Source organism: Melospiza georgiana, chromosome 8 (genome assembly GCF_028018845.1).
Source record: "Melospiza georgiana isolate bMelGeo1 chromosome 8, bMelGeo1.pri, whole genome shotgun sequence".
NCBI classification, from domain to species: Eukaryota; Metazoa; Chordata; class Aves; order Passeriformes; family Passerellidae; genus Melospiza; species Melospiza georgiana.
The window spans coordinates 17,926,191-17,952,571 of NC_080437.1; the positions used below are offsets into that span (position 1 = coordinate 17,926,191).

A 26,381-nucleotide genomic window follows, 5' to 3' on the forward strand; every position below is an offset into this window, starting at 1 on the left:
GCTAAGCAGTAGTACATTCATCTGCTCCTGCTGTAATGAGCATTTTTCAAACATCTTATTTTCTTTACTTTTTAAGCATGTTTTCCAGTCAAGCCCTGATAGACTGTATTGAGAGGTTTGATAACAATGCTTTTCAGGATTTAGTTCCTAAAAGGACACATGTGCTTTCTTGATCAGATGGGATCTTCATGTTGATGCAGGGCTCCCAAGACACACATCAATGTTCTTCCCAATGATGATACCTTTTCTTGAAGCCCCAAAGCACCAAAATTCTTCCAACTAAAAAAAAAGTTATAAAACGCCAAAAGGTCCCAGTGAAAATCATGGGAAAAGTCACCAGAGCTTCAGGGAGGACGAAGGGGATGAAATCATTTGGGTCCCAGTTATAAATAATTTAACGCAGCCCAAAAAAATCTGTACAAACACATGTATAAACAAAAAAAATCTCATATTCCACAGATGTTGAGAGATTCAGCGACCTCTTGGGGGCACAGGTGGAGGATAAAAGCCTTCACAGCTCACAGGCCTATAAAAAGACAGATAATGAAAATGTATGAAAAAGTAGTAGAAAATAGAGTTCTGGAACAACACATTGCATGCAATAAAATCATATGTAAGCATAGTGTACAATCAGTAGTCATACAAGAACAAAAACAGGCTGATTGAGCAACAGAGCAGATGCCAAACTGCCAGAGCATTGTTCCTGTCCAAGCCATTTCTTCTGTTCTTTAGTTGCAGTAATTCTACTATTACTGGAAAGAGATGCTAAAATGGTTCGTTGGAGTAAAACTTTGAGAGTTTGGTAGCTTTCTCAAAAACATACTGCTGCCTTTGCTAACTGCCTTGCTTTCTGTCCAAGGCTTCCATAAGGATTAACTGAAAACACACATTTTGAGCTGCATTTTAGTTTTACCTGCTTGCACCTCGAGGAGGCACTCTGGGAGGCCTTTCTGGGAAAGGAAGCCTCTCTGCTTGGTGAGCAACTGGGCTGCGACTCCTTGCTGTTTCTGGGACTTCACTGTCCTACAAAATGAAGAGAAGTGTTTACAGAACAGCAGAATCTGGTTCTTGGTATCCTCACAAAAGTGGCTACATTTTGGCATTTCTCTAAATACAATGCCAGCTCTGAGCTCTTTTTTCAGCATGAAAACAAAGGTGTGTACTTAAGGACAGCAGAGCAGTACATAGCAGAGGTGAGAGCTTACCTCAGTGTCCCCTTCCATCCCACTGCTGACACTCAGTATACTCCGAGTGCTGGAGCGGTTACTTGCACTACCTGGAGGAAGCAAGAGAAAAAACTGATTAACCAACCCTGGGCATTTAACTGCAAATTCCTAACTCAGGGCTCTTTCTAACCTCATACTTAATTCTTGCAAATATAATTAATGCTTGTTTATATTAATTTATTTTCACTGGTTTTTTCATATATTTGGGATCCAAAACCAGCATTTCATACAACACAAACCACAGGCCCAAGCAATTCAATTAAGCTTTCTTTTTAGATGATTTCTGCCTTCTCTTTCTTTATCCAGTCTTCTGGTCAAATACTCACAACCACAATCTATTCTTTATATCTGTCATATCATGTAATATGAAAAGATCTAATGCTAATATCATCTGGAAGTCAGGCAAATATTTTCACAAGGGTTACACACCCAACACTTATGTACATTTAGATTATCAGTCCCCATATCTTTAACAACTACATGAAGATAGATGGCTCTCAGCACTGTCACATATTCATTCCTGGAGTGACTGCTTAAGAAGTTATTGTTCCAAATAAATAACTGTTTACTACCCCCTCTTAAAATAATCCTCCATCACCACAGAAATGTTTCCTAGTCTATTTCCAAGCTAAAAACAAGTTTGTTCAAACAACCTTCAGCACCCATCTATGCAAACCCATTAAATGTCATGGACTCAGAGTAGGGATTGTTTTTTCAATCAGTCATGCCAATTCCAAAGGTGACAGGAACTCACAAACATTCCCTATACTGCTATGGCTGGTTTCAGTACTAAATAGGTAACATTCTATAGGGCTGTGAAATATGGGGATACTACTATTCAGAAACCTGTACACTGAAATGGTGGCTAGAGAGGTTTTCTCCTAAGATGCAGTCCCTTCCTGCTAGCTTTGGTAAGTCTCATCAGCTGATACAAACAGCAGCACTTCAGAGTGCTAAATCCTGTGCTAGGGTCCATTCTCAGCATCACCCTGTGAGAAAGAACACCAGGCTACGTACAGCAAGCTCTGCAGACTTGTTAGTGCTTCTCTCACATGTGCTTGTAGGCAAGTTACTGGCTCAGCCAGCTGCCTCTGGCACCTGTTCTGGATGAATGCCAGCTGCACCTTGCCAAGAGTCACAAAGGTGGTAACCTAACAGGAAGTCAGGTTTCCTTTCAAAGGACCCAACTGGTCCTAAATGATTTCTGCAAGAATTGCTCAAGTCTGCAGTAAGAGTAAGAACACAGTGATTTAATTTGCACAAATTAAATGTAATGAAAAGCAAAGATAATAAAAATGTGCAGATTGCCCAACCACTCAAGAGGTCCCACAGTTACCAATGAAAAATGCTTTCCTTTATATAAAACAATTTAAGAAACAACGTATAGAGACTGGCTTCCAGCCCTTCAGGCCAGAAGAGCACACAGCCTGCTGGCAGTCACAGCATGGGAGCATCCTTTCCAATAAGGCAGCAGCTGCCATCTACTTTTACGAACTGAAAACAGGTGGCATGCCTTCTCTGAGAAGGGCTCAAGAGAATCTTTTGCTCAGCTTTCAGGTTCTCCTTCTGCAGAGATGCAGACAGAAGATGCCCAAACCACTTGATGCACACCTGGAATTGCTTCTACAGTTTTGAGAACAGCTGGCCTGAGGCTGCAAGGTTTGGAGTGGCATTGTCAGTGTTGGGATTCAGGAACAGAAGTCCTGTCCCCTGGGTTGACCCCAGGGTAAGGCTTGGGAAGTGTGTTCCATCCAGCTCTCCTGTAGGGACAGTGATGCTCATAGGTTGCTTACTTGTTGTGCTGGATGTGCTTTCTGTTTTCCAGTCTCCTCGTTTTAACTCCCTTTTTGGTGGAAAAAGGTTTTTCCTGGGCGTGTATTCATATATTCCACATTCCGGTTTCCCCAAAGTATTACGAGAATGTCGAATGGGTACTGTAATTTCCAAATCTGGAAGGGAAAATGAACAGCTCCGAAAGATCTATGCAATTACAGCCTCCAAGAGACAGTTTTGCACTTAAGGACAGAGTTAAACACCATTGCATAAGGACAATCAAAACTGTGTATGAATGAATCAAGATGCACTCCACAGATGGGGACATCCTTTTCTTGGCAGTGAAAATGAACAAAGCAGTTTCCTTAAGTTTTTGTCAACTGGCACATGGATGTGCATACTAAATATCACAGAACCTCAATACACATGGACACACCTGCCTGAAGAGCTTGTTAATATGGTTAGCTGCTTCATTGCCAGAGAATTATCAGAATCAAAGACTGTTACCTGCACTTTTGTCTCTTTTTTGCTTCTCCATTTGCCTCCTGGTTATGCTGTCTCGTAGACGTTTCAGATTTTCCTAAAATCATCACAAGATATTCTTTTCAGGGCTTTGGATAAAGAAAGATGAGCAGCTTTCTGACAAAACCAGTATTATATTTTTGCTAACTTTGCTAAAGTTTATATATAAGTCATTATATTTGAGCTAAACTTGCTTTGCAGTCAAGCTGTAACAAAGCTTGCTAGACCTGGCTGAAGTCCAAACCATATCAACAGGTTTTAATCTATTCCTTTCAGAAACCCATGTATGCCTTTCAGAAGCCAAGTTTTTTTCTGATGTTCATTATGTATGTTAAGGTCAAGTTCACATATGGGCAGTTGCACATAAGCAGCAAATTGGATTTAGAATTCTATATTTTCTGTTTGCACTGTGACACTGGCACAGAAAAATGACCCACAACCAAGTAACTGCATTGTTCTTTCTGTACCAATGAACAGATTATCCTGACTGCGGGGACAGAAAGGGCTGCCATGCATCCCACAGTGTGAGGTACAACTCAGAATTTAGGATATCCCCAATGAAGAAATGTAACTGGGAGCAAAGACTCTTCACCATTATGTGGCAGCATATTACACCTTACAGTACAAAAAGGTAGGGGGGAAAAAAGACAACTTTTTTCAGCAGGGAAATATGTACAGATCTGAGAGGAGGAAACCCCTGAAAAGCAGAGGAAGGAACTGCTGTACCATGAAGCAAAATTCAGAGCAGAGACTTTGAAAGCTGCTCATGGCATGGGGCACAGAGCATGCCACTTCATCTCTTCAACATCAATTTACTCAAGTAGCACTGTGTTCTTCTCTGGGAAAAGAAGGGACTGTTTCTGGGTAGAGAGGACCTTTCCAGGAGGAGAAAAGCTTTGCTTGTTTTGGAAGTTGTCAGCAAAATGTCACCCACTGGAGACTAGACTGCCACAGCATGAACAAAAGGCTCCAAAAGAAGCAGGCACTGGTTTTAAACAGGGAGCCAAACTCTAACTTGAGAATGAAAATTTTAAACTACAACTGATAGTTCCACCAGTCATTATGTCACTGCTGCCAACGGACTCCCTCTTTCTGTTAAGACACCCAAACACTCTGCTTTTACTAATGACTATTGCTAGACCTTGCCCAGCTGCAAAGAACAGTCCTGTAGCCATCAACAGTTGGAGAAATCAGATCATCTACCAGCTAGGGCTTTACAGCCAATACATCATCTGGGACACAGAGTCTTCACTGATCTCAAATGGATGACAGCCAACAAGTTAAATGTTCATCACAGAAGTCCCCTGCCAGCAGGTAGGTGCTAGGTGACCTCTAGAAAGGTGATTTAGCCAACTGGATTTGATCCAATTACTTGTATATACAGATCATCAAAAACTGATGCTATTACTGCAAGACAAACAGATCTGTACAACTGCTTGCTGCTTATTGGGAACAGCCTTCCCATGGCAGGAGAGAACTCTGCTAGCTGGGGGGGACTATGTTAGCAGTCTTCCTGCTCCAACCAGGAAAAAAATGTACCCATGCTGAGAAGCTTGTGATATATACCTAGAGAGACAGCTGTATTTCCTAAACAGTAGCATAAGTCTGTACCTGCTGGAAGCGGAATGATTCTGATCTCTTTTTCTGGTTCAGTTGCCACTCCTTAAAATGAAGTACAGCTTCATCCACAGTGAGGATCCCCATTTTCACTTGCTCCTGCAATGTAATCAGCTGCCGCTGACCTGGGGTTTTCATTCCAGCAAATGGATCATATATACTTGATTGAGACAGGTCCCTTACAGGCCTGACTATTGTCTCTGAGGAGAGAACATCAGCAAAAATATTATTAAACTTGTGGATCTACCTTCCTCACTGAATACAAAGAGAGCAAGTACCCTTGATCCAGCAGACATTTGAAAAAAAAAAAAAAAGAGGGAAAAAAAAAGTACTACAGACTGAATGTTTCCTAAGTGTTTTCTTCTTAGGCCATCCTACTAATTGTCAGGTCTAAAAGCCCAGCTGAGGGGTAACATTGTACACAAATATATCCCAGGGATAAGCTCTGCTCTTAAAAATGTAATTTAAGTAAAGAGCACAAAACATATTCCTTAAAGCACCTGCTTCCTCAGCAATTCACAGAACAGTGCTTTTACCTTAGCAGTCACAAAGCTAGATTCTATCTAGGTAATCTATGTAGTTTAAGCCCAGAAACTGAAAACTCATTCCACTGATGATTTTCTAAATAATTTGTAACATAAAGAAGAGCTCCCCAGACATGAGATGTGCTCCCCTCACACTCTGCACTCATAAAAGTTTCCAGTGTCACAAATGGTCAAAAAGATTGGGTCATTCATAGAGGACTGTTATCCCCAGAGCTTTGCAAAACAGTCTATTCTGTCATATTTCACACAAATGAAGCTACCACATAACAGATCTGCTTTTGGATTACTGAAAGGATTTTCAGGGTGAACTTCTGCCTTACCTTTCTTAACCCTTCCTCTAGGGACATAAAGATTCTCAGGTCTTTGAGCCTTCTGTGCAAAAACTGCAAAAGAAACATTCTTTAGATACTGAAATGCATCTCATGAAGACAGAAATAGCAAGGATGAATACGGCAAGCGTACACAATTCTGCGTTGCCTTGCAGCTTCTGTTACCCTTCTCAGTCCATTGAAGAAAACAAATATTTGTACAGCAGAATTTCCTTTCTATTGACCTCAAAGAATTTAGCTCAGACACCTCTAAGAGAAATCTGGACATGATTTCTCCTTAGCTCTGTCACAGCGGGAAGAAGTCACAGAAATTACTCTCTCACATGTCATTGTGGTTCTTGTTAGAATGGAAAGCTTGGTCATATATCATGAACAAAGCTGCCTAATGAACTAGGAGGAACAATCTTCAATTTCAATAAAACCCCACCTCAGAGGGAGATACTGAGGTATAAAATCATGTCCTAGACAGATGCAGTTGAATCAATGATAGCATTACAGATCAGCAATGTCTCAATTTATTAGCTCGATTGTGTCCTTATGTCAGGATCTTTCCTACTTAGTTGGACTTGTTTATACCATTTGGGGTTAATCTGTCATGCTACTGCTTTCAGGAAGAGCAAGCTTAGGCCAAGATCTTGGGATATAACATCCCCACATTTTCAGAGTAGGCAAAAGATGAAAAAACAGATATGAAATTGGATCCCAAAGGTAACTTGACTCCAGAGTCAAATAATCCAGTGATCCTGGCATTTATTTGGCAACTGGAGCCCATGTCAATTGTATCCTACAGTTTACTGGTCTACATTTCCACCGATAACCAACTCACTTTTGGAGATGTACAGTTCATTGTCTGGCTGTGGAGAGCTAGATTCTGGTCTTGGAACAGGAACTGGAGGTCTGTTAGCCATTTCCTGTGGAAAAGGGTCTTGTTCCACTGAGTAATACACGTCTTCACCATACTGCTCATGACCTCCTTCCTCAGAATCTGGCACATCCATGCTACCACCTACAATGAAGCAGAGTTTGTAAGAATAATAATCTGGCCACTTCACAGAGCACTGGTTCCCTCCAGATGCATTATGTACCACATTCTTACCAAGCTGGTCATTTCACAGCCAAAACCGCCCAGTTTTGCAGTGCCTTAGATGTACCAAAGACCTTTATGACAGGACTTGATAAAGTCATTAACCTCTAGTAGCATGTAACTGCCACTATGCCTGTACCATCTCTTTAGAGAAAGTGAAAAACCTCCTAACTCTCCTTAAGAATTTGAACAATAGTTAGTTTAATTAATTTCAGTTAATTAACGTACTTTAATAGTGAACAAATCAAACAGACCAATGGTTTCCAAAAGCTGTGTGATGGTCTACAAAGTACTAAAGAGAATTAGTCCTTTGTCTGAAAAAAGCTAACTATGTGGGCTATCTTCCATCCCTAAGAGATCATGAAGAACTCTCTGGTTCTGTTTAATTGCTTTAACTGCGCTACTGCCATCCTTCCCTCAAAATAGGTCTCACCTTCTAAAAACTTGCGGAGCATTGAGTCCTTTGTAGTTATGGAAACTTCATCTCCAGCAACTGGAGTGTCTGGTTTGGACTGAAGCATCTCTACATCTGAGAAAAAAAAACAACCCAGAAAAATGAACCTGTCAATTATAACCTTCAATACATGGAAGAAGGTAATATGACATAATGAACTGGACCTTTACTTTGTGGTGACAATCAAAGCAGCTGGGCAAATGCCCAGACATTCTCCTTGAAGAAGGCTTCTAAGTTGCTATGTTCAGTCCACTCAGCACAAATTTTTTCCAGCTGCCTGATGCTTACACTTGAGGGTGACTAACAATCCTATTGAGAAGTTCTGACAAGGCTTCAAGCAGGCATTGAGTTTTGGCTATTCTTGAGCATGTGTTGGCCAGGTGAAAGTTTTGACCTCTGGACAGTGCCCCAGAGAGGAAACCATGTGCCTTGGAAAAACAAGACATTAAAGGCAATTTTCCCATTACACATAAGATAGTGTTTATTTTATTTATTGGAATAAAGTCAAAACAGTTGGCTGAGTTAATTACTTGGATCTGGAAAGTGTTTACAGGTCAGATAATAATTCAGCATTGAGAAAGGACTGACAGCAAACAATAAGATACTTTGTTAATTCAGTGTTTTGACATAAAGAATTCTGATTTTAAAGAAAAAGGTGAGCCTCATCATAACACTAATACTAATCTTAAAACTAAAATAAAATGTTAGGTAACCATATTCCTAATGATATTAAAAACAAGAGTGATATCAATGGATTGCTGAGGCTTATTGATATAAGTGAATTTTTGAGATATATCTATGTCATAGATCTACTACTATGTAAACTAGATAGTTTGGGTTACATGTGAGAATTTGAAATACTTTTAACTCATTACAACAGCTTCAGTCCCCTGTTACCTTATTCTCAAACAAGTTTCTATCAGAAAAATTGACCCTGTGGTATCTAATCTTCCTTTGATCAGTCTCTGAAAAACTGTGGTGGAAGCACACCTTAATCACAATAAAGGGGCACAGTGCCACAGTATGGCTACACCTAAAATAGCCCAGGTATTATCCTCTACACCACAGCCATATCTACTCACATACAGGTAATTCCTAGAAAAAGTACTTCAAGAGAAGTTAGTTATGATTCCTTAGTGAGCCATCCTCACAAAGTCAGTAGATCCTTCAAGTCAGTACAAAAGCTTAAATCCTTTATTTGTGATGGCAGCTCTAAACCAGCCAGCGCTCATATTAATTTCAGTGAGAGTTTGCCTGTGTGCTGGTATTCTAAATGATATTGAGACACTTTCACTTTGAGAGAATCAATCCAAGTGCTGATAATTGCACCAATTTAAACTTATCTGTTATGATACAGGTAGATTATAAGCACTGTTCAGACAAGTTGTTAATATTCTTCAGACAAAGTCTAACAGACCAGGTAAGGAAAACACAATTTCAATAAGACTCCTTAATGGAAGGCAGCAGAGCTTTGTGTGCAGAAGCAACACACTAGAACTCCAGAAGAAGCAGGAAAGAGAGGCTTTCAGAGTCCAGTTCAAAAGTGCTAAATTACAGGGAGCTCAATTTGCAAGAAAATTCCATGCATAGTTTCTGGGAGATCTGGGCATTTCAGGCCTGGAAGAAGGGGAGTTTGGCTTAGTAGTGTTGAGCTTGTTTTCTAACCATCCACAGGCTTTGTCAATCAACCTCATTCAGAGGTGCACTGATTACCGGCAGACCTACCAAGCATCTAGAAACTCTCACTCATTCCTGCAAACAAGAGCAGCTTTGTTCCTTGCAAGTCCAACCTGATTTACTGCTTATCTCCACCTGAAGACAGAATAACCCTGGTTTTGGTAGCAAAACTATCCCTGCAGTGGCCAACAACACTTAGCAGAAAAGAGTTTATGATTTCAAGGAAAGAACCAACAGTCTTCTGGACTTCATAAACAACAAAAATGTGTTTTATAGTATCATTTAATCTAAAAGAGGAGAAAACAGTCCAATATAGCCCATAAGCACAAGTGTTTCAAAAAGAAAGCTTTTCCCCTGAGGCAGCACACTTAAAAACTGCAGAAACACTAGAAGTCCTTAAGTACCTTAAGGAGGTACTTAAAATATAGGAAGCTAAATTTTCTGCTCATTATGGGAATCATATAATAGATATCAGTGGGATTAAGTCAGACCAAACAGATAGGTGAGTAAGAACAGCAAATTTACAATTGCTTAACAGAGGTAATTAATTTGGCATTTTCAATTGGCCTCACTGAATATTAATGAAATAGTAAAAAAGTTAAACATATGCATATTTATCAGAATTAGCTCTTTATTTTTAGCAATAAACCAATCAGATTAGAATAATGATTTTTCACTTATAATCTTTTCGGTATACATATTTCTAGATGTTCACTTTCTTTTGCTCTCAAGCTGTTGCACTAGAATCTCAACTCTTGTTTTTCAGTTTCCCAGTTGTCAGTAAAATCACATCTGACAGTGTTCTTTTCTGTCAACGTCAGTTCCTAGGTACCAGTCCTCAGGAGGAAAAAGCAGGACATTGTAGAAAATTTAGTCTCATTTCTATATGTTAATTTATTTGCTCAGGGTTCAGGGAGTCCTTAAAACACTGAAGAAACAGCTCTCGATCTTGTACACTATCAATTAAGAAAAGGCATAGAGTAATTTTGTCAGTCAGCCAATGATGGAACTGCAGGATAGTTTCCTTGTGGTGAGAGCAGAAAAGCTGTAACTGAGGAACTCCTGTGTGTGAGAGAGATGAGTCTTGAGCAATCTGATCTAAACACACCTCCCATTGCAGAGGGCTTGGACTGGGTGAGCTTTAGAGGTACCTTCCAACCCAAACCTTCCCATGATTCTGTAACTCTATGAATGTACATACAAAGATCTTCTGGGGCACCCGGGACAAATCCAGCCATGGATTCATAAAGCTCTTCATCAGAGCCTGGATTCAAGGAACATTTCATTAACAGATCAGTGGACAGGTGAGCCATGGACTCATAAACAGACTCATCCTCCTCGCCTTGCATCAGCTCTTCCTTTATATGACTCTTTAGCATATCTGCAGTTTCCTGGAGAGGAAGGAGAGCAAAAAAAAAAAAAAAAATTAAAGTCTCTTAAATAAAGAATATAGAGAATAAAAGCAAGCAAAAGATATCTCACTTTGTCATCAGTGATAAAAAAAAAAACAAAACTCTGAAGACAGCTCATTCCCAAAGATTAAGGCTTCTCAAGTGACTTAAATCCCCACTACAGCTGTCTGGGTCAAACTTTTGAGATCTTTACTGTATTTATAGGTAACAAAGGTGAAACAAGGGCTGCTAACACATTCTGAGTAGCCATTGCAGCCTCTCACCCCACCAATTTCATGTCCTACCCAATATCTGCAAAGTCCTAGAACATAAGCACAGCTCATTCTAAAAATACAAATGTTTGTCAAAGGCTATTTTGGGGCACGCATAGCTAACCATAAAGAGAAAAGTTTATCACATGCAGAGCACCTGCAAAATAGCAAAGTTTTAGCTTTGATGTAGATTCAGTTTCAGTTTCTTGGCATTAGCAGCAGCATGTAACACCCAGAGTGGGAGTACACAGACCCTTTTCTGTGATATTAACAGGAAACCTCATAGCAGGCAGCAGTTCATGCAATACAGGCAACTTCTGATTCACAGGAGAGCAGAATCCTTTCTTTTGCATTTGCAACATAGAGCAGGGGGGAAGGCAGAGCTTCACCAAATCACAACACAAGGAAGCAAAAGGTAAAGCTTCATCCCATTCTCCTTCCCAAATTCCAATTATGTCACAAGCACCACCTTAATAGTTGCAATACTACAAGATACTCTTCCATTCCCAAACGCAGACTCATGGGCCCTCAATCCACAGGGCATGTGTGTCAAAGCTGTCTACACATGCTTCCCTCCACAGTCAAAATGTGTCAGGCCAATAGTTCACACAATGCTTTACAAAGGTGCAGAGGAACCTTTGCCAGAGAGAAAAATCAAGTGAGTAACGGGGTTTAATGGGATTTTCAGACATCCATACTAGTGATAGTAGTGACACTATTGCAGATGTTTGTGTGCTTTGTACTGTGCTGCACTGACAGCTCCAGCAGGTCAGTGAGGAGGACCTGCTCTTAACACAGCTCTGTCACTGTGCTGGTGGAGAGAACATGGGAGGAGCACAGTACTGCAATGAGAGGTTGGAAGGACTTCCTGCACATCTCTTACTTACCCCAATGCAAAGATTGTGATCTCACTATTTACAGTTTCTGCAGCCCTCCTGATCTCAGAATATGGAATGGCTTTTATTTAGCTCTAATGTATAATTGTCAAGAAGCAAGGCCCAAGTCCAAGAACTACCCATGCCTCCTAAATAGGGCTCAAATACTACAGTAATTGGCTGGCAGAACCATGCTAAAGCTACCAGATTTATCACCCAGCACTCAGACAATGTTAAGGACAATTAAACACAACTTTTCAACCTAAAGCAAAGGCAAATAGAATTCAGATGTGGTCAATGTGACCCGAGTCAAGGAGCTCCTTGTTATTTTGAAGCATACAGGCCAGAAGGAGCTCAAACGGAAATGAAAGGAGAAACTCTGTGAGTACCCAAGTACTGCACAGAAACAATTGCTTGGTGCAGCTGGAGTCAGGTCCACATCATAATCTGGAAAAGTTCAGAGTGTATTTTCTGGGGGTGGGCTTAGCTCAAATAGAAATGAACTGTCAGTTGGGATCCCTGATAGTAACAAACAGGGAATGGACAGCTATACCAATGCAGGAAGAAATGGGTATCAAGTGAAAGAGGCAGACTACACAGATCAGCTGTGAATGAGCTAGTAAGCAATCCTGCCTATACTAAAACTAATAAGAGAGCACCTCAAATTGTATCTTCCTAAACATATTCTGTTCCCATATTATTCCCTAAAGTAAGCTGGATGAAGGGGCTCTTTCCCAAGATCAGAACTACAAGAATGCACTAAGCACCAACCACATATCCTCAGAAACTTCATTAGATGGATGGAGGAATGGAAGCCAGCTTGGCAGTCTCTACTTCCATCTTACTTGCAAAAGCCCCAGGAATTTCCCTGGCGCCAGAGACACACCTAACCCTCTAGCCTGAAAGTTTGCAGTGTGGCTGGATGTCTGTGTTCTACATCCTACCACAAGACACTTTATCACCCCAGCACTCAAGTAACACTGAGTGCCAAGCTCGGTGCCAGACCCTGGTGTGGGACGAGGCAGAAAGATGGCTCAGCTTCCCCTTACCACATATTCATCAATGAACTGGCGCAGATCCTTAAAGCCGTGCTTTTCTGCGATGGTGTTTGGATAGTGGCCATACTTGTTGGCTACGCTGTAGGCCTGCAGTGCGCCAGGGCACGTAAGCAGCAAGGCAGTAAGGTTCTTCAGCCCGTATCTTGCAGAGAAGTGAAGCAGTGTTGGCAACTCCTCATCTCTCTGATCTGTGAGAACAGGAGCCCATTAGAACCTAAGTTTTTCTCTAGTAGCAGCAGAGCCAGCAGGTGAGAAACAAACACAGCAATCACACAGAACAAAGCAGCTGGGAAATCCCTGGAAGGATGTATATGGTTTCAAAAGTGAGCCAACAGCACAAATTATCTTGTGCATCTCCAGGCTTAAGTCCTGTAACCTTTAGTGGGGAATATGACACTGTAATAGCTTAAATGCATGTAGGATCACAGATTTACAAGGACTTCTTAGATCATCATTACAAAAAGACAGCATACCAACCCAACTGCTCAGTGCCCACTGTGTATCTTAGGAGTTATGTGGTTTGGGGAAAAGGACTGGGCTGTGGAGAAAAGTCATGAGGCAAAAGAATAATGCAGAAAATCTGGGAGATATTTGGGGAGAACCATCTTTTCACTCTGGTATGAAGCTGTCTATATAGCAGCATCTGCCACAGTGCAGGGAAGTGAGAATGACAGATGTAATATAAAAGGGCCACCTGACTCAAATAGCAATTCCCTTTCTATAGACACCATCAAAATTTAGCTTCCTGGCTGAGATCCAAGGTTTTTGAGACAGCCTGTGCAGGTACCACCCACTGCAGTGTTAAAAGTGCTTCAAGGTAAAACAACTGATACAAAGAAAATCTATAAACCAAGTGTCTTTAAACGTACTTGCTGTCATATCTTCTTCTTCCAGCTGGTTGATTCCAAACAGGTGTAGACCACTAGCAGGAATGTTCTTCTTGAGTGACTCAGTCAATAGTTTGTCCAGGGCTTCTATGCTGTATGGCACAATTTTAAAGGCCTACAGATAAATGGAAAGGACTTTTGTTTGGTAGAATCTGGAGATTCAGTTAAGGTGAGATTTATATGGTGTCGTTATTATTTAACACAATCAGAAAACAGTAGGTATAAATACAAAAGGTAGAAATGTTCAGGTCAAACAAAGAACTTGGATAGCTTCCTGGTGTAGAAACAGAGTACCATCAAGCTCAACAGATGAGAACTGTATATTCCACAAGACAGCACAATGAGAAAGTCCCTCATGCAACTGGAAGCACAGAAAACTTGCTTCCTACTTTCTTGGCAGGTATACACTTACTTCTGAAAGCGTTCCAATGAAATAGCACTCCTGCTTTAAGTATGCACTAGTCCATTTTGAATTGTACTCATGCTGAGTTCAGCTTTTGGACTGGTTCTTTACCACTGGGGAACAGGCACACTCCCTAAGCAGAGGCATCAACCTGTACCAACTGCTACACAACTTGAGCTAAAAAGCAAGGCAAACACAGTCTCCCCCACCCCAGGTATATTGGTGACTAACAAGGCTGCTCTGTAGGCTTCCATTACATGGCAGATCAGGGACATGCAGGCAGGCAACAGGGCAACGCTGCAGAAAACTTGCTTGTGCAACCTTTACCCCTCTAATAGGGTTCAGGTACCCCAGCTGGGCAAAACAGAATAGGAAAGCTGAGTGGCTGTATTGAAAAAGTGTTAAGAATCAGCAAATCCTTTTATGTTACTCTGCTTCGTCCAGCTAATATGAATCTTTGCTACTATTTACATATTTTTTTTAATAACACCTAGGTACAAATTCCAAAATGTTTCATTTCTTTATGGTACTTTCTGTTATATCAAGCTCTTTCATTCCAACCTTTTGAAGTCATCAAGATCTAAATGTAGGTGTTGATTGACCACATTTTTTTTTCTTAGTTTGATAACCTGACTCACCTTAGCCAGCTATGTGCTCCAGAGACAGAAAAAACAGCCATGCTTTCAATAAAAGGGGATATGAGAGTTAGGTGAAAATCCCTAAATAACCTTGCATTTCTTCATTTCAGAGGAGCTACTTCATGGCAAGCACTTTTGCTTATGCCTGTTTGTTCAGCCTCTGAAAGAGCTGGTTTCCAAAGCAGCTGATTGCTAAAGTCCTTACCTGGCACATGAACTGTACAGGGTTGGCTGCATTAGCCAACAGATTGCTGATTTCCTCCATGTCAGTATGGTAAGTGACACTTGTTTCTCCCACCATCAAGTCCCCTGAATATATCTGCAGGGTCACTGTCCCAGAGGTTAAATCTTTGAAAAGAAAGAGCAAAAATAACTATTAGCACAAACAACGGGCATGAGTTTGCATGATGCACTGTGAGGACAGGAGGAGTTTGGATATACTACCAGATGGCTACCAAAACAGTTTCTGCTATATTGAACTCATGAGAAGAGTCATAATCTTGGAACTCTAGGTAGGAAAGTACTTTGGAACTACCTTCTTTATGGCTGCATCAATGCACATAACCTGCTAAGTCCTCTGCTAACAGTAGACTGGACCACTAATGTTATAAGAACTCCACCTTGAATAGAAAGCCACACATCCCTCCACCCCTGGCTTCTCTGGAGCTGTCTATAAAGCCAAACCATAAATACAAAGAGCTGGGGAAGAAAAGAAATCAGAAAAATCACTAGAGATTTTGCAATCTCTGTCAGCCTCACTAGACTCTGAATAAAATCCATGAAAAGGAATTCCAGCTTTGCAACTTTACCCATGCACAGGATTACCTTATACTTGCACCTTGATGTTTTGCTTAATATGCATTTATAAGTCTGAACTTTCTCTTTGAAACACAGATATTTTGAATCCCACTAAAGCTAGTCTTTCCCTGTTAAGAACTTGGGAAATTATGAAACCATTAATAACACAAAGGAATTAATTATTTCTCTTACTGTTAGAAACTTCAGAGCTTACACTGTACACTCCATCAATGTGAAGGTCATGTTTATAATTCAAAGTACAAGTTAGTTTTCAGGTCAGTGTTTATATTGTAAGACTTAAGACATTAAATTAAGCCCTTATATGTTCATGAGGTCACCTTTAAAATCAACTCACTTCACTGACTTTAGGGTAGTTGCTTTAATGACTGTTAGTCTATTCTCAGAGAGAATGGCAGAATGACTCTTCAAGAGGACAAACTAAGGTAGATTAAATAAAATAATGCTGAGAAATAATAGCAATCCTTAAGGCTCTGAAATCATTCCCTTAAAGTTCAGTGAACCTAAAGTTTAGGCAACCTTCACTTTTGTAAATGTAAATATTTAGAGTGACAGAACGTATCTAAATTAAAAGCCAGAATAAATAGTCTCAGCTCTGATCACAGAGATCACTACACATTAAACACATGCCATTATAGTCATGTAATTATTTACTGGCACTTCCCTTCTCTCTTGGTGCCCTGCCAATGCTAATAATGGTGGTGGTCATAACACACAGCTAAGTTCAAAGTGCTCTACAAGCTGCAATGTGTTCTCAGAACTCCCAGCAAGGTGTTCCCACCCTTCAACCCTACTGCTGCTGAGGGGAAAACAAAGCCCACAAGCAGCAGTCTCTCTCAGTTCCTCATCAAAAGTATCACAGGTGAGAAAGCAAGTTCAAGATTTTCTGGATTCAAGTTTTTCTGCACTGCAATCTTTAGCCTTATGCCCCTGGCACTTCTCAGGACAGGCAGGTTGAGATAGAAAGGCAGCAATGGTGAAGGAGAGAAGGAAAAAAAAATCTCAGTTCATCTTACTTGGAGCCTTCACAGAGATTGTGTACTCATTCTCCATCTCAGCCAGCACACGCACAGAGGATGCATTCTCTGGAGAAAATTCAACTTCAGTTTTCAATTCACCGTCTAGTTTACATTTCATGATAATATAAACTGTTGTCTGCACCTAAAACAAAAGGCATTACAACACAGAGGTTCAAAACAAAAACACTTACTTGGTTAAGTCCATTTTCTAGGGATTTTGTTCTCATTGCAACTAACACATCGATTATCACCTATCATTTTCAGTTTTGAATTGTTTTCAGGAGCATCTTCCAGTCACAGACTAACTGGGCAGGTGGCTTCTGCTACAGCTTGCATCAGTATAGATACAAGCATTAAACTGATAGAACTCCAGATTTATTAGATAGATTTATAAACTGATTAGGGCTAGATTTATAAAATTATTTACTTTCAACTCTATCCATCTCCTCCCTTAAGCAACACAGCCACATTCTAAACAGAACCAAAAGAAAGAATCTTGGACTCTTTCCATCTGAGGAGATGCTATACTAAAAAGTGCTGCTTTTCAGACAAGAAGCCATGATCCAAGCTTTTCAAGGTCACTTGCAAGGCATGCACCAGTATTGTCATATTAGACTGGATACTGACTGTGGAGTTAATCAGTTCATTACAGTCATCTTACTCCACTTGCCAGCAGAGCAGAGGAAGGGAAGAGTGTGAACCTGTCTCACAGCACCCAAGTCAAGCAGCCATGTTAATGGGGCAGTCATTAAGTGACAGCACAGCCTAGACAGCACTAAGCTCTGCACCAACTGCCACCAAGCTACTCTGGGCCTAGGCAGCCAAGCCCATGAAACAGGAGACATGGAGGACAGGGGGCTGAGCAGGAAGGTGACAGAAGAATTCAGGACTAATTTGCAGGCCTGTAAAGCTGAACATTACAAAGCAGCATAGTGGGCTGCAGCAGCTCACAGTAAGAACACAGCCCAAGGAGTGGACATACAGTACCCCACATTGTATGCGGCTGGGCTGCACCACTGGACAGTCCCCAGTGCTCCTGGATGATCCATGTTCTTCACTCATGGCAAGTCTGTGGGACTCAGCTGGATTCTTCTCGTCTTCTGTTTCTGTATCAGTCACAGAGTCACAGCCTGAGTCTAAAATAAAGTATAGAGAGTCCTGTTGCCTCACTCCCCTTTGCTGAAAATGCTTATCACACCCATCCATCCTGAAAAACAGCTGTGAAGGTGGTGGGATGGAACTTGCTATTCGTCTCAAAGTAATGCTCAGAAAAGGGGATCTAGTTGAAGAAAGGGCAACTAGAGAGTTTCCTCTTTTTTTCCCCTTAAGAGGATTTGAGGAGGAAATTACCAAAGACATGAAATCAGTAGAGTAGCACTGAATATGCTTACGGAGCAAACAGTGGCACTCTGCTGAGCTGGATAGTCCCCTCATGTTAAACAGGAAAATCAGCATGTGAATGTCTAATATTAGAATGATCAGCATCTGAACTCATCTGACTCAAGCAGCACTCTGATATACTCTAAGAATGGCAGCAGCCTTTAGTCTTACTTTCCTAAAATAATACATGAAAACCATGTTTTATTTGTCATGTTTGTCATTTCAGTAGCATCTTTAGTTTTTTTAGTGCTGCTTACCCCAACTCCCCAACTTTGATTATTGCATCAAAAAATAAAACATGAAGCAGTAGTCTGAAGGGGTTCTGTTCCTTGGGCAAGAACCATAAGCTCCAGTATCTATACAAGAGTGAAATTGAAACCTTTGCATTGAAAAGTAACAGCACTTTACCTAAACAGAATCAAGAGCAGAATTAGCGCATGTGAGCCGACAATATGTGTGTACAAAACCATGTTCTCACTCTCATTTCCCAAAACCAGCATGGATATTGATAGAAGTGCAAACAAACTGAATTGATACCACTGGCTGAGAAAACTTATCTATCCCTGCCAGGAAATACTTTTCTCAGCTAGAGAAAGGAAACCAAAGACAATTACGTAGCTACTTCGCACAGGACACTTTTTTAGCCAGTTTCTACTTCTTGATTCACATGGTTCACACCATTCCCCCCCCATCTCCCAGAACACAAGGCAAAAGTCACTGACTCCACTTTGTCAGAAGACTATAATGACTTCTTAAACTATCCCCTGTGGTCAGAATTTCCCAAACTTTGTAAGCCTGTGAAGCAGTCAAGGATTTAAGACAACATTTTGGCATTTACATGTTATTTACTACTTAGTAAAAAAACAAATCTGTAAAGAGTAGTACAAATTATTTACCAGATAAAATCTCAGACTTGGACAGTCATTGTTCTTATATTAGTAAGAAATATTCTATTTTAAATGCTCAATTCTGATGGGAAAGACATAAGTGAGAACTGGGCTGTCAAACCTATAGCATCCATACAGTGAAGCTGCCAAGAATTTTACTCAGAATCCTCCAATTTTCAAGCACATCAATTTTCCACAAATCAAATGAGACAAAACAATTATAGAGTGGGCCACCATTAGGAGTTCAGATCCTCCTAGTTTCAAACTGAAGCTAGAAGCCAGTCAGAAACTTTAACGTAGACATCTTCATAATTATTATTACCACCAAAGACTTAAACTTAGGATATTAGAAATGCTTTGTCACACAATTCTTTAAAAGGTATTTTCAATTCATTTAAATGGGATTTTAGGAATTATAAGAAATCAACCTCCTTGCTTTCAGGAGAGAAGTTTTAAGCCACAAAACTTTAGCAAACCATTCAGGTGAAATTTTTTTCACAAATTTTGGTGCACACACACTTAGTTAAGTATGTGAATCTCTCCACATAGTATAAAAAGCCTACTCACATGAGTAGAAGTAGATTGCTGCATTAATGTTTGCTGTAGAAAGAAGATAGCCAAAAATTTGCAGCTCTGAAGCTTAAACAAGGCATGACCACTAACACCAACATTTCTTAAACAAACCTAGAACAGTATATGTAATTTAGCAAACAGATTTTAATGCTGAACCAAATCTGAAGATTTGGCTAAGCAACTGCTTTGACACAAGGCTGAAGGCTGTACTGAAGGAGGTCTTTGGGATTTTCAGACTAGTACCAAGTATTAGAAAATTAACTGAGGCATTATATTCCTTAACTCAGGGTTTCAATTTGTACTGTTCAAAGTCATCAGCTGCAAGAACCAGATACATTTTGGGAATCCTTCTCTTAGAGAAACATGGACTACTCCCACCTGGGAGTCCCAGGCTGCCCTGCTGCACAGAGGAGAAAAAGCACTGGTCCCACACCCTTCCCTTACACCATGGCTATCAATTCAGGTGTTTGGCATATGCAGAGCAAGATGCCATGCCTTCTGGGAAGAAGAGGCAACTGTTACTAGGTTAGTGTCTCTGTAATCTCTGTTGGTTACTTCCAATATGACTAAGTCAGAAAGGGTTCACTGAGTTCACAGCAGATGAGAGACCCTCTTGCTCTACAGTAAGATATTGATGTTCCTGCAACATATGCACAAATGGACACTTGCCAGCATCCTGATCCTCAGGGCTTCATCCCGAACCCAACACAGAACCATTAGTGTGTTAATTTTTACCTCACTCGGCCAACGTGATTTTTCAGAGAAAAATCAAACCAAAGCTATGGATCTCAGCGACAATGTACACAGTCAAGGGTAAGGGCGATCTCAGCGACAATATACACAGGCAAGGGTAAGAGGAGTGGAAAGGAGGGAACAAGCCCACTAGTCTCTCTGCCTTAACAGTGTTATTTGATACTAGAAACCATTTAGCAAATAAAGAATAACTAGAGCTTTCAAGAAGTTCTGGCATTGCACTTCTGCATTCTTGTAACAGAGTTGACTGCCTGGAGGTCATGTGAACACAGAGCTGTTAGGTAATACAGGAAGAAGCACGCAGTGTTAATCAGTAATTGGATTAAAAGCTGAAGGAACAAGCATTCAGTTCAGGTATGAATTATTCATCTGTTTTTTCATTCAGAAAATACTGAAATTGCAAAGTACTAAATTCCCACACCAGCAGTGAGGTGATCCTATGATTCATGTTGAAGTTCCAGCCATGTGCTAGTGACTGACTCATGAACATGCAAGGCCTGGAAGAGGTAACCATCCCATAACACTTGATAATACCCATGCTCTAAAGCATTGTTCGAGCAGGTTTCCCACCCACTAAGATACTTGAATAATGACAACCCATTTGCATACACAGACTCAGCAGTTGTAACACTGCAATTACAGTCTAGAGAGGCCATCACTGAGAAGAGCAACAGACTTATTAAAGTTAAGTGAATACCTGAATTAAGCTTCGCCATGAGCATATGCTGTAGGTCAACACTCATAGTTATAAGAGGTTCTCCTTTTCTGCCCCCTTTGAAACAAAGGCTCCCTCAGGCCTCACTTGACGGTCTGTGAAACATTTGTGAGAATAGCAGCAAGGGGAGGAGATGTGGTCCAAGAAACCCAACCACATTTCCCCTTGAAGAACGTGCACCCCTCCAGGATGCATCAGCAGCTGAGCTGCAGAGAGCAGCCTCATGCTCTTCTTGCCTGCCCTGCTGGGCCCCCTGCACAGCTGTCCTGCAGACACTCACCCCAGGGAAAAGCCCAGGGGAAACACAGGCATGGACATGTGCTTCAAGAGTCATTTAGCAGCTTTAGAAAGTCCTAGGAAACAACCAGCTATTTTGACCTGCTGCTGTAGAGCACACAGCTCTCCCTATCATCCATTTCCTCCTGGCGAAGCTGGCGGGCTATCGGCATGGAGCTGACAGCTGTGGTTTCTCACAAGTCAGCCCTCACACCAGAGGACATGTGAATGCTTGGAAGAAGTCAGCAGTCTGTCCAGAGCACTCTGTCACCCAGATATTAATGCTAATGGCACAACTGGGCAACAGCTTGTCTCAAGTTCCATGTGGGCAGAACAGCCCCTCGCTGACATCTGAAACACCTCCCATGCTGTCCATCAACCAGTTGAGACAATCAGCTCTCACAAGGCCTCACTATGCTTAGAGCAAGAGGGAAGACCCTAAAAGAGAGTTCCTGCTTTCACCTGAAGCTTGCAACTGGCCAGTATCCTTTCCCAAGTGCTAGTAAGTCTCCCAGAGCAACGACAGCTACTTTTGCAAGAAACAGACAAAGTACTGACAAGTAGTTGGGGAAAGCAGGGAAAGTTATCTGTCATCATGCTAACATCAGAGCCCCTGCTTCACCAAGGAGATAAACATGCATCAGAGCAACATCTTGTGATAAACCCTCAGAACTGGGCGATACTGTAGCAACACTTCCCGTTTCAACTGAGCGGAGAGAAGCATGCAGAAAAACAGCAGAGTGAAAAACAAAACACAGAAATTTAGGACTTTGTAAAACTGTCCATGCAGAACAAAAAATGTATGGGACATCTCTCCCTTCTCTCCAAACCCCTCACCCCAAGCGGTTCATCTACAAGCACAGCACCTACAAACAGATTTTCAATTCTACGAAAAGCAGAGTCATGTTTCACATGTCGTGCAAAGTTTGAAACTACAATGAACTATTTCTCATCCTCCATCAAGGAAACAAGGTATATTTGACTGTCAAGTTTTACTAAGGTTCTTGCAGGTCTAGCAGTCAATTTGTGACTGGATCAAGTGTATAAACCAAAAGAAGTAGCTGGGGTGCACAGGAACAGGACAGAGATGGGGAAGACATTGAGGAAGAAGCAGGGTTCTGGCTACCCAGACAACAGACATTGTGTACGTGACCAAAATCTCAAGCAAGACAGGCTGGAATAGTTCACTTCCACTACTTCTGGCAGAAAGAGACAACACACACTGACAAGGCATATGCACACCTCTTACGACTCTCAAGGGTGCCAAGAACCACATGATATCCATCACTGATTCAAGCCTTCCTGAGAAGCCACAGGTAAGAAACATGAACATCCAGACTGCTAATTCATTATCTCCTCTTGCAGTACCTCCTTGCTTCAATTTAAGTGCAATGTGTAATGCTTGCATGACAGAAAAGACAATCCCCATAAAAGCCAACAAACCTGGAACTCCATCTCAGAGAGCTGGGCAGCTGTTTGGAAACATCCCACCAGTCACTGTTTGACTGAACGTGTGGTTCTACAAGTGGCTCCAGTAGATCTAAGACCACATTACTATTGCAAGGGCAGTCATGCCTTGCCTCTCCTTCAAATAATTTCTCTTGGAATACCACTCTTGTAGTCCAACACCACACCCAATCAGACAGATGAAAGATGGAAAATGAGGCAGACACTCTTTTGCAGCACTTCATGCTAAGGTCAGCCACTGGTCAAACTTCCCCATGGGAAACTCAAGATACACTGTTATTCTCAAGTCACTTTTGAAAAACATGTCAAAAGTTTTCTGAGGTAATAACAAACAGCCATAAAAATCTTACAAAATGCAATCCTGGAAGTAAAACAACTGTCCAAGAAACCACAAAGTATCTGTGAAATAACTTAAACTCTGTTCCATACATGTCTCCAGACCTGCTCTCCAAAGCATCTTTTTCTTGACCACATACTTCTACTGAGATTTTCAGAAATGACTTCAGCTGCTCCAGACTTGAATACGATCAATGATGGCCACTGGGATCTTACTTTAAGTATCTTAAAGCCTTGCAGTTCTCATTAGCAGATACCTAGAATTAGTCTGAGACCATAAAGCAACCTGTGAGGAGATTGTCAGAACCACAAGCCACAGAGAAATACGCTTAGTATTTACAAGGTGCATAAAGACTATAACAGTCTAAAATTCTTAACCACAACAGTTTGTCCTTTACTATTTCTGGGCTATCACTGTCTCTATTTAGAAAGCTAATATGCACCTATGCTAGCACTGCTTGAATTTTAAATGCCATGAAAGAAAACCCATGATGTATTTTTATGTAAATAAACTGGGACTTTATGAAACACCTTGATGACAAACAATTAATCAATTCTGCAGCTGTGAAGATTATTTTAACTGCTTGACCCCATATGCTACAGATGGATAAGAACATCCACGCATTTCTCTCAGAGAACTCTCAGTATCACTTGGGAGCTTAGTTAAGGTTGCTCCAATTGCTTTAACCAGCTCTCTAAAGTCTCTGATTTTCCAGCAGCAGTCCTGTACACCCATGCACAGAGAGGCATGCAACCAGCATGTTCTCTCAACCTGAACTCCTGTGCAAGAGCATCAGTTTCCTCTTCCTGACAGGCAGTGAGAACCAGCCAGGCTGCTGAGCTGCCATATAACAAAGCAGGCTCTCATTTGCACCCAGAGGCTGACTAATAGCTCACCCACTCCTCTTCAGTGAGCAGGGTCAAAGAACCACATCTTATGTCTAAACAAGATAGAACAGAGAAAAATATTGCTTTAAGAATTCATTTAATTTTACCCCTTCAAAGAGGAGGGAGAGAGAACTGCATGCTACCACCTCACATCTTCGAGACCAATCAGCTGGCAGAAGTCAATGTTGGATGTAATTAGCTGAGATAGAACTACTCAGAACATATTCCTCCACAGAGCACTGAGAGTGGAGAAGTAAACACCACATGATAGTTCCCATCAAGTTTAAAAATACTTTGTGAATTTAGGTCTCTAGCCCTAAATGGCAGCTATTAGCAAAAGTAAACAAATAAATCAAATCAAATAATTACAGAAACAAAAAGCTGTAAGGAATCTCACATGTACTACAACTTCACCTATCTGGGTTGAGAACATCTGTCCAACATGACCTTAAATTCTGAGTAGCTTATTCCAAGATTTATCTTTACAGCTTGAGTCCAGCGCAGGACCATAAAGATGATTAAGGAACCACAGCATCTTCCATAAGAGGAGAGGCTGCAAGAGCTGGAACTCTTCAGCCTGGGGAAAAGAAGACTCAGGGGAATCTTATATGGACAAGATAGCAGAAAATGAAAAAGAGGGAGCCAGACTTTTCCATAGTGCTCACTGACAGGAAAAGGGGCAATGTGCACAAACTAAAATGCATGAAGCTCCATCTGAACACAAGAAAACATTTTGTTACTCTTGAGGGTGGTCAAACATTGAAACAGCCTCAGAGAGGCTGTGAAGTGCTGCAGTCTCCACCTGCAGAGACATTCAAAACCCAACTGGAAATGGTTTTGGGCAACCTGCTTTATTTAACCATGCTTGAGCAGAAAGTTTAGATGACCTCAAGAGGTCCCTTCCAACCTGAATATGATCTTAAGTCTCATCTGTGCTTTCATCAGTGCAACAGAAGAAAGCCAGAAATTCAATTCAATTCCTTGACATGAACAGGAGGAAGAATTATACAGCTTATGTCGTTCTTATGCCATTTCCCTCTCAAAAAAGCTTTCTACCATGGTCTCTGGCATCTGTTAATGAGTCCCTCTGAAAGTGGCGTAACATTTCAGCTCTTCCTGACCTACAAAGTTAAAAAAAGTTCTCATTTTCCTTCTACTTGCCCAAGGCCCTCCATCTTCACCATATGTTTCCTTACACCGACTTCTGACCCTCTTATTTCACAAAAAGTTTGTTGGTACTCATCTTTCATTCTTGTCTCTTCCAGGGCACAAGAGCTCTGCTCAGCCAAGGCTGCCCTTGTCCTCCAGCAGCACAGTTCACTGCTGCTGTCATATTCAATTACCACCTCAGCCATCTCAGGCACATGTGGACTTCCCTGTGTTTTTACCCACAAGAGATGGCTTGGATGCAGAGAGCTCAAAGCCACTGATGAATTAGTAAGTGCTTTGGAAACATCAGCTTTTCAAGTGGGAAATTTGAAATGTTTCAAAGCAACATAGGTAGGGACAAATACCCTGAAGCAATTTGAAATGTCACATGAGCTTTGAGAACACATGAGGAAGAGAAAGATCACTGCCTCTGACTGTGGCTCAGCCTCCCAGCTGCTCAATGCACACAGCACAGCTATCACAGGCCAGACAAGAGGGGTTAAGCAGCAGCTGGTCACTGCACCCTGCTGGACCTGAGCTGGTGTGTACAGACATCCTGAACAAGATTGTTTAATCTGGAGAAAAGGAGACTCAGGGGGAACTTACTGCTTCCTACAACTACCAGAGAGGAGGCTGTAGGCTCTCTTCTCTCAGGCAACATGCAACAGGACAAGATGAAAGAGTTTCAAGTTGCTTCAGGGGAAGCTTAGATTGGATACTATGAAAAATTTCTTCACTGAAAGGGTGGTTGAACACCAGAACAGGCTGCCCAGGCAAGTGGTGGGATCACCATCCCTGGAACTGTTCAAAAAAAACCATGTAGATATGGTATTGAAGGACATGGTTTAGTGGTACACATAGCAGTGTTAGGTTAGTAGTTGGACTCCATCTTGAAAATCTTGTCCACCCATAATAATTCTATGATTTCTATCCCCTTAGCACAGTTATTGCATAGTCTGAAAAAACTTCACCACAGATAAGAGGAGTACCTGCAAATGCAAACCTTCATGTGCTCTGTAGTTTTCCCAGAATTGAGAAACTTTAGAAGTAAAAATACCACATCTACAAGAGAGCAAGAGGCAGCATCAGCACATAGTTGTTCAACAAGGCTAGATGAATGTTTCCTCATTTCTGAATTCCTACTAAAATAATAAAAATTAACATAAGTTTCAGCATGTGGTGTCTGGGTGCCATAGTCCCATGATGCCCTAAACACCAACAGCTGTGCCAGAGGCAACAGCACAGCCTGCACAGGGCCAGTGCGCAGCCTCTGGAGAAGAATTTGCCCTGACTGCATCCTGTAGACCTGCACCACTATCACTATCTCAGGATTCAGCAATTTGGAAGCTGAAACAGAAATTTTAGCATCAG

The 26,381-nt window shown here is 41.3% G+C and overlaps 1 protein-coding gene across 1 annotated transcript in view; it reads right to left on the reverse strand.

Annotated features, from left to right (window-relative positions):
• Nucleotides 1–125: 125 nt before the first annotated feature.
• Nucleotides 126–26,381, reverse strand: part of PIK3AP1 (phosphoinositide-3-kinase adaptor protein 1) — a 34,111-nt gene continuing 7,855 nt past the window's right edge. The window contains exons 4-18 of the mRNA XM_058029679.1: nucleotides 17,574–17,722; nucleotides 16,584–16,728; nucleotides 14,957–15,099; nucleotides 13,693–13,825; nucleotides 12,815–13,011; nucleotides 10,429–10,618; nucleotides 7,530–7,625; nucleotides 6,839–7,018; nucleotides 6,004–6,066; nucleotides 5,133–5,338; nucleotides 3,507–3,579; nucleotides 3,020–3,175; nucleotides 1,206–1,276; nucleotides 914–1,023; nucleotides 126–526 (exon numbers count right to left, since the gene is read on the reverse strand). Coding sequence (XP_057885662.1) covers nucleotides 472–526; nucleotides 914–1,023; nucleotides 1,206–1,276; nucleotides 3,020–3,175; nucleotides 3,507–3,579; nucleotides 5,133–5,338; nucleotides 6,004–6,066; nucleotides 6,839–7,018; nucleotides 7,530–7,625; nucleotides 10,429–10,618; nucleotides 12,815–13,011; nucleotides 13,693–13,825; nucleotides 14,957–15,099; nucleotides 16,584–16,728; nucleotides 17,574–17,722 — 1,967 coding nt within the window. The 3' untranslated portion in view covers nucleotides 126–471. The remainder of the gene's footprint in view (nucleotides 527–913; nucleotides 1,024–1,205; nucleotides 1,277–3,019; nucleotides 3,176–3,506; nucleotides 3,580–5,132; nucleotides 5,339–6,003; nucleotides 6,067–6,838; nucleotides 7,019–7,529; nucleotides 7,626–10,428; nucleotides 10,619–12,814; nucleotides 13,012–13,692; nucleotides 13,826–14,956; nucleotides 15,100–16,583; nucleotides 16,729–17,573; nucleotides 17,723–26,381) is intronic.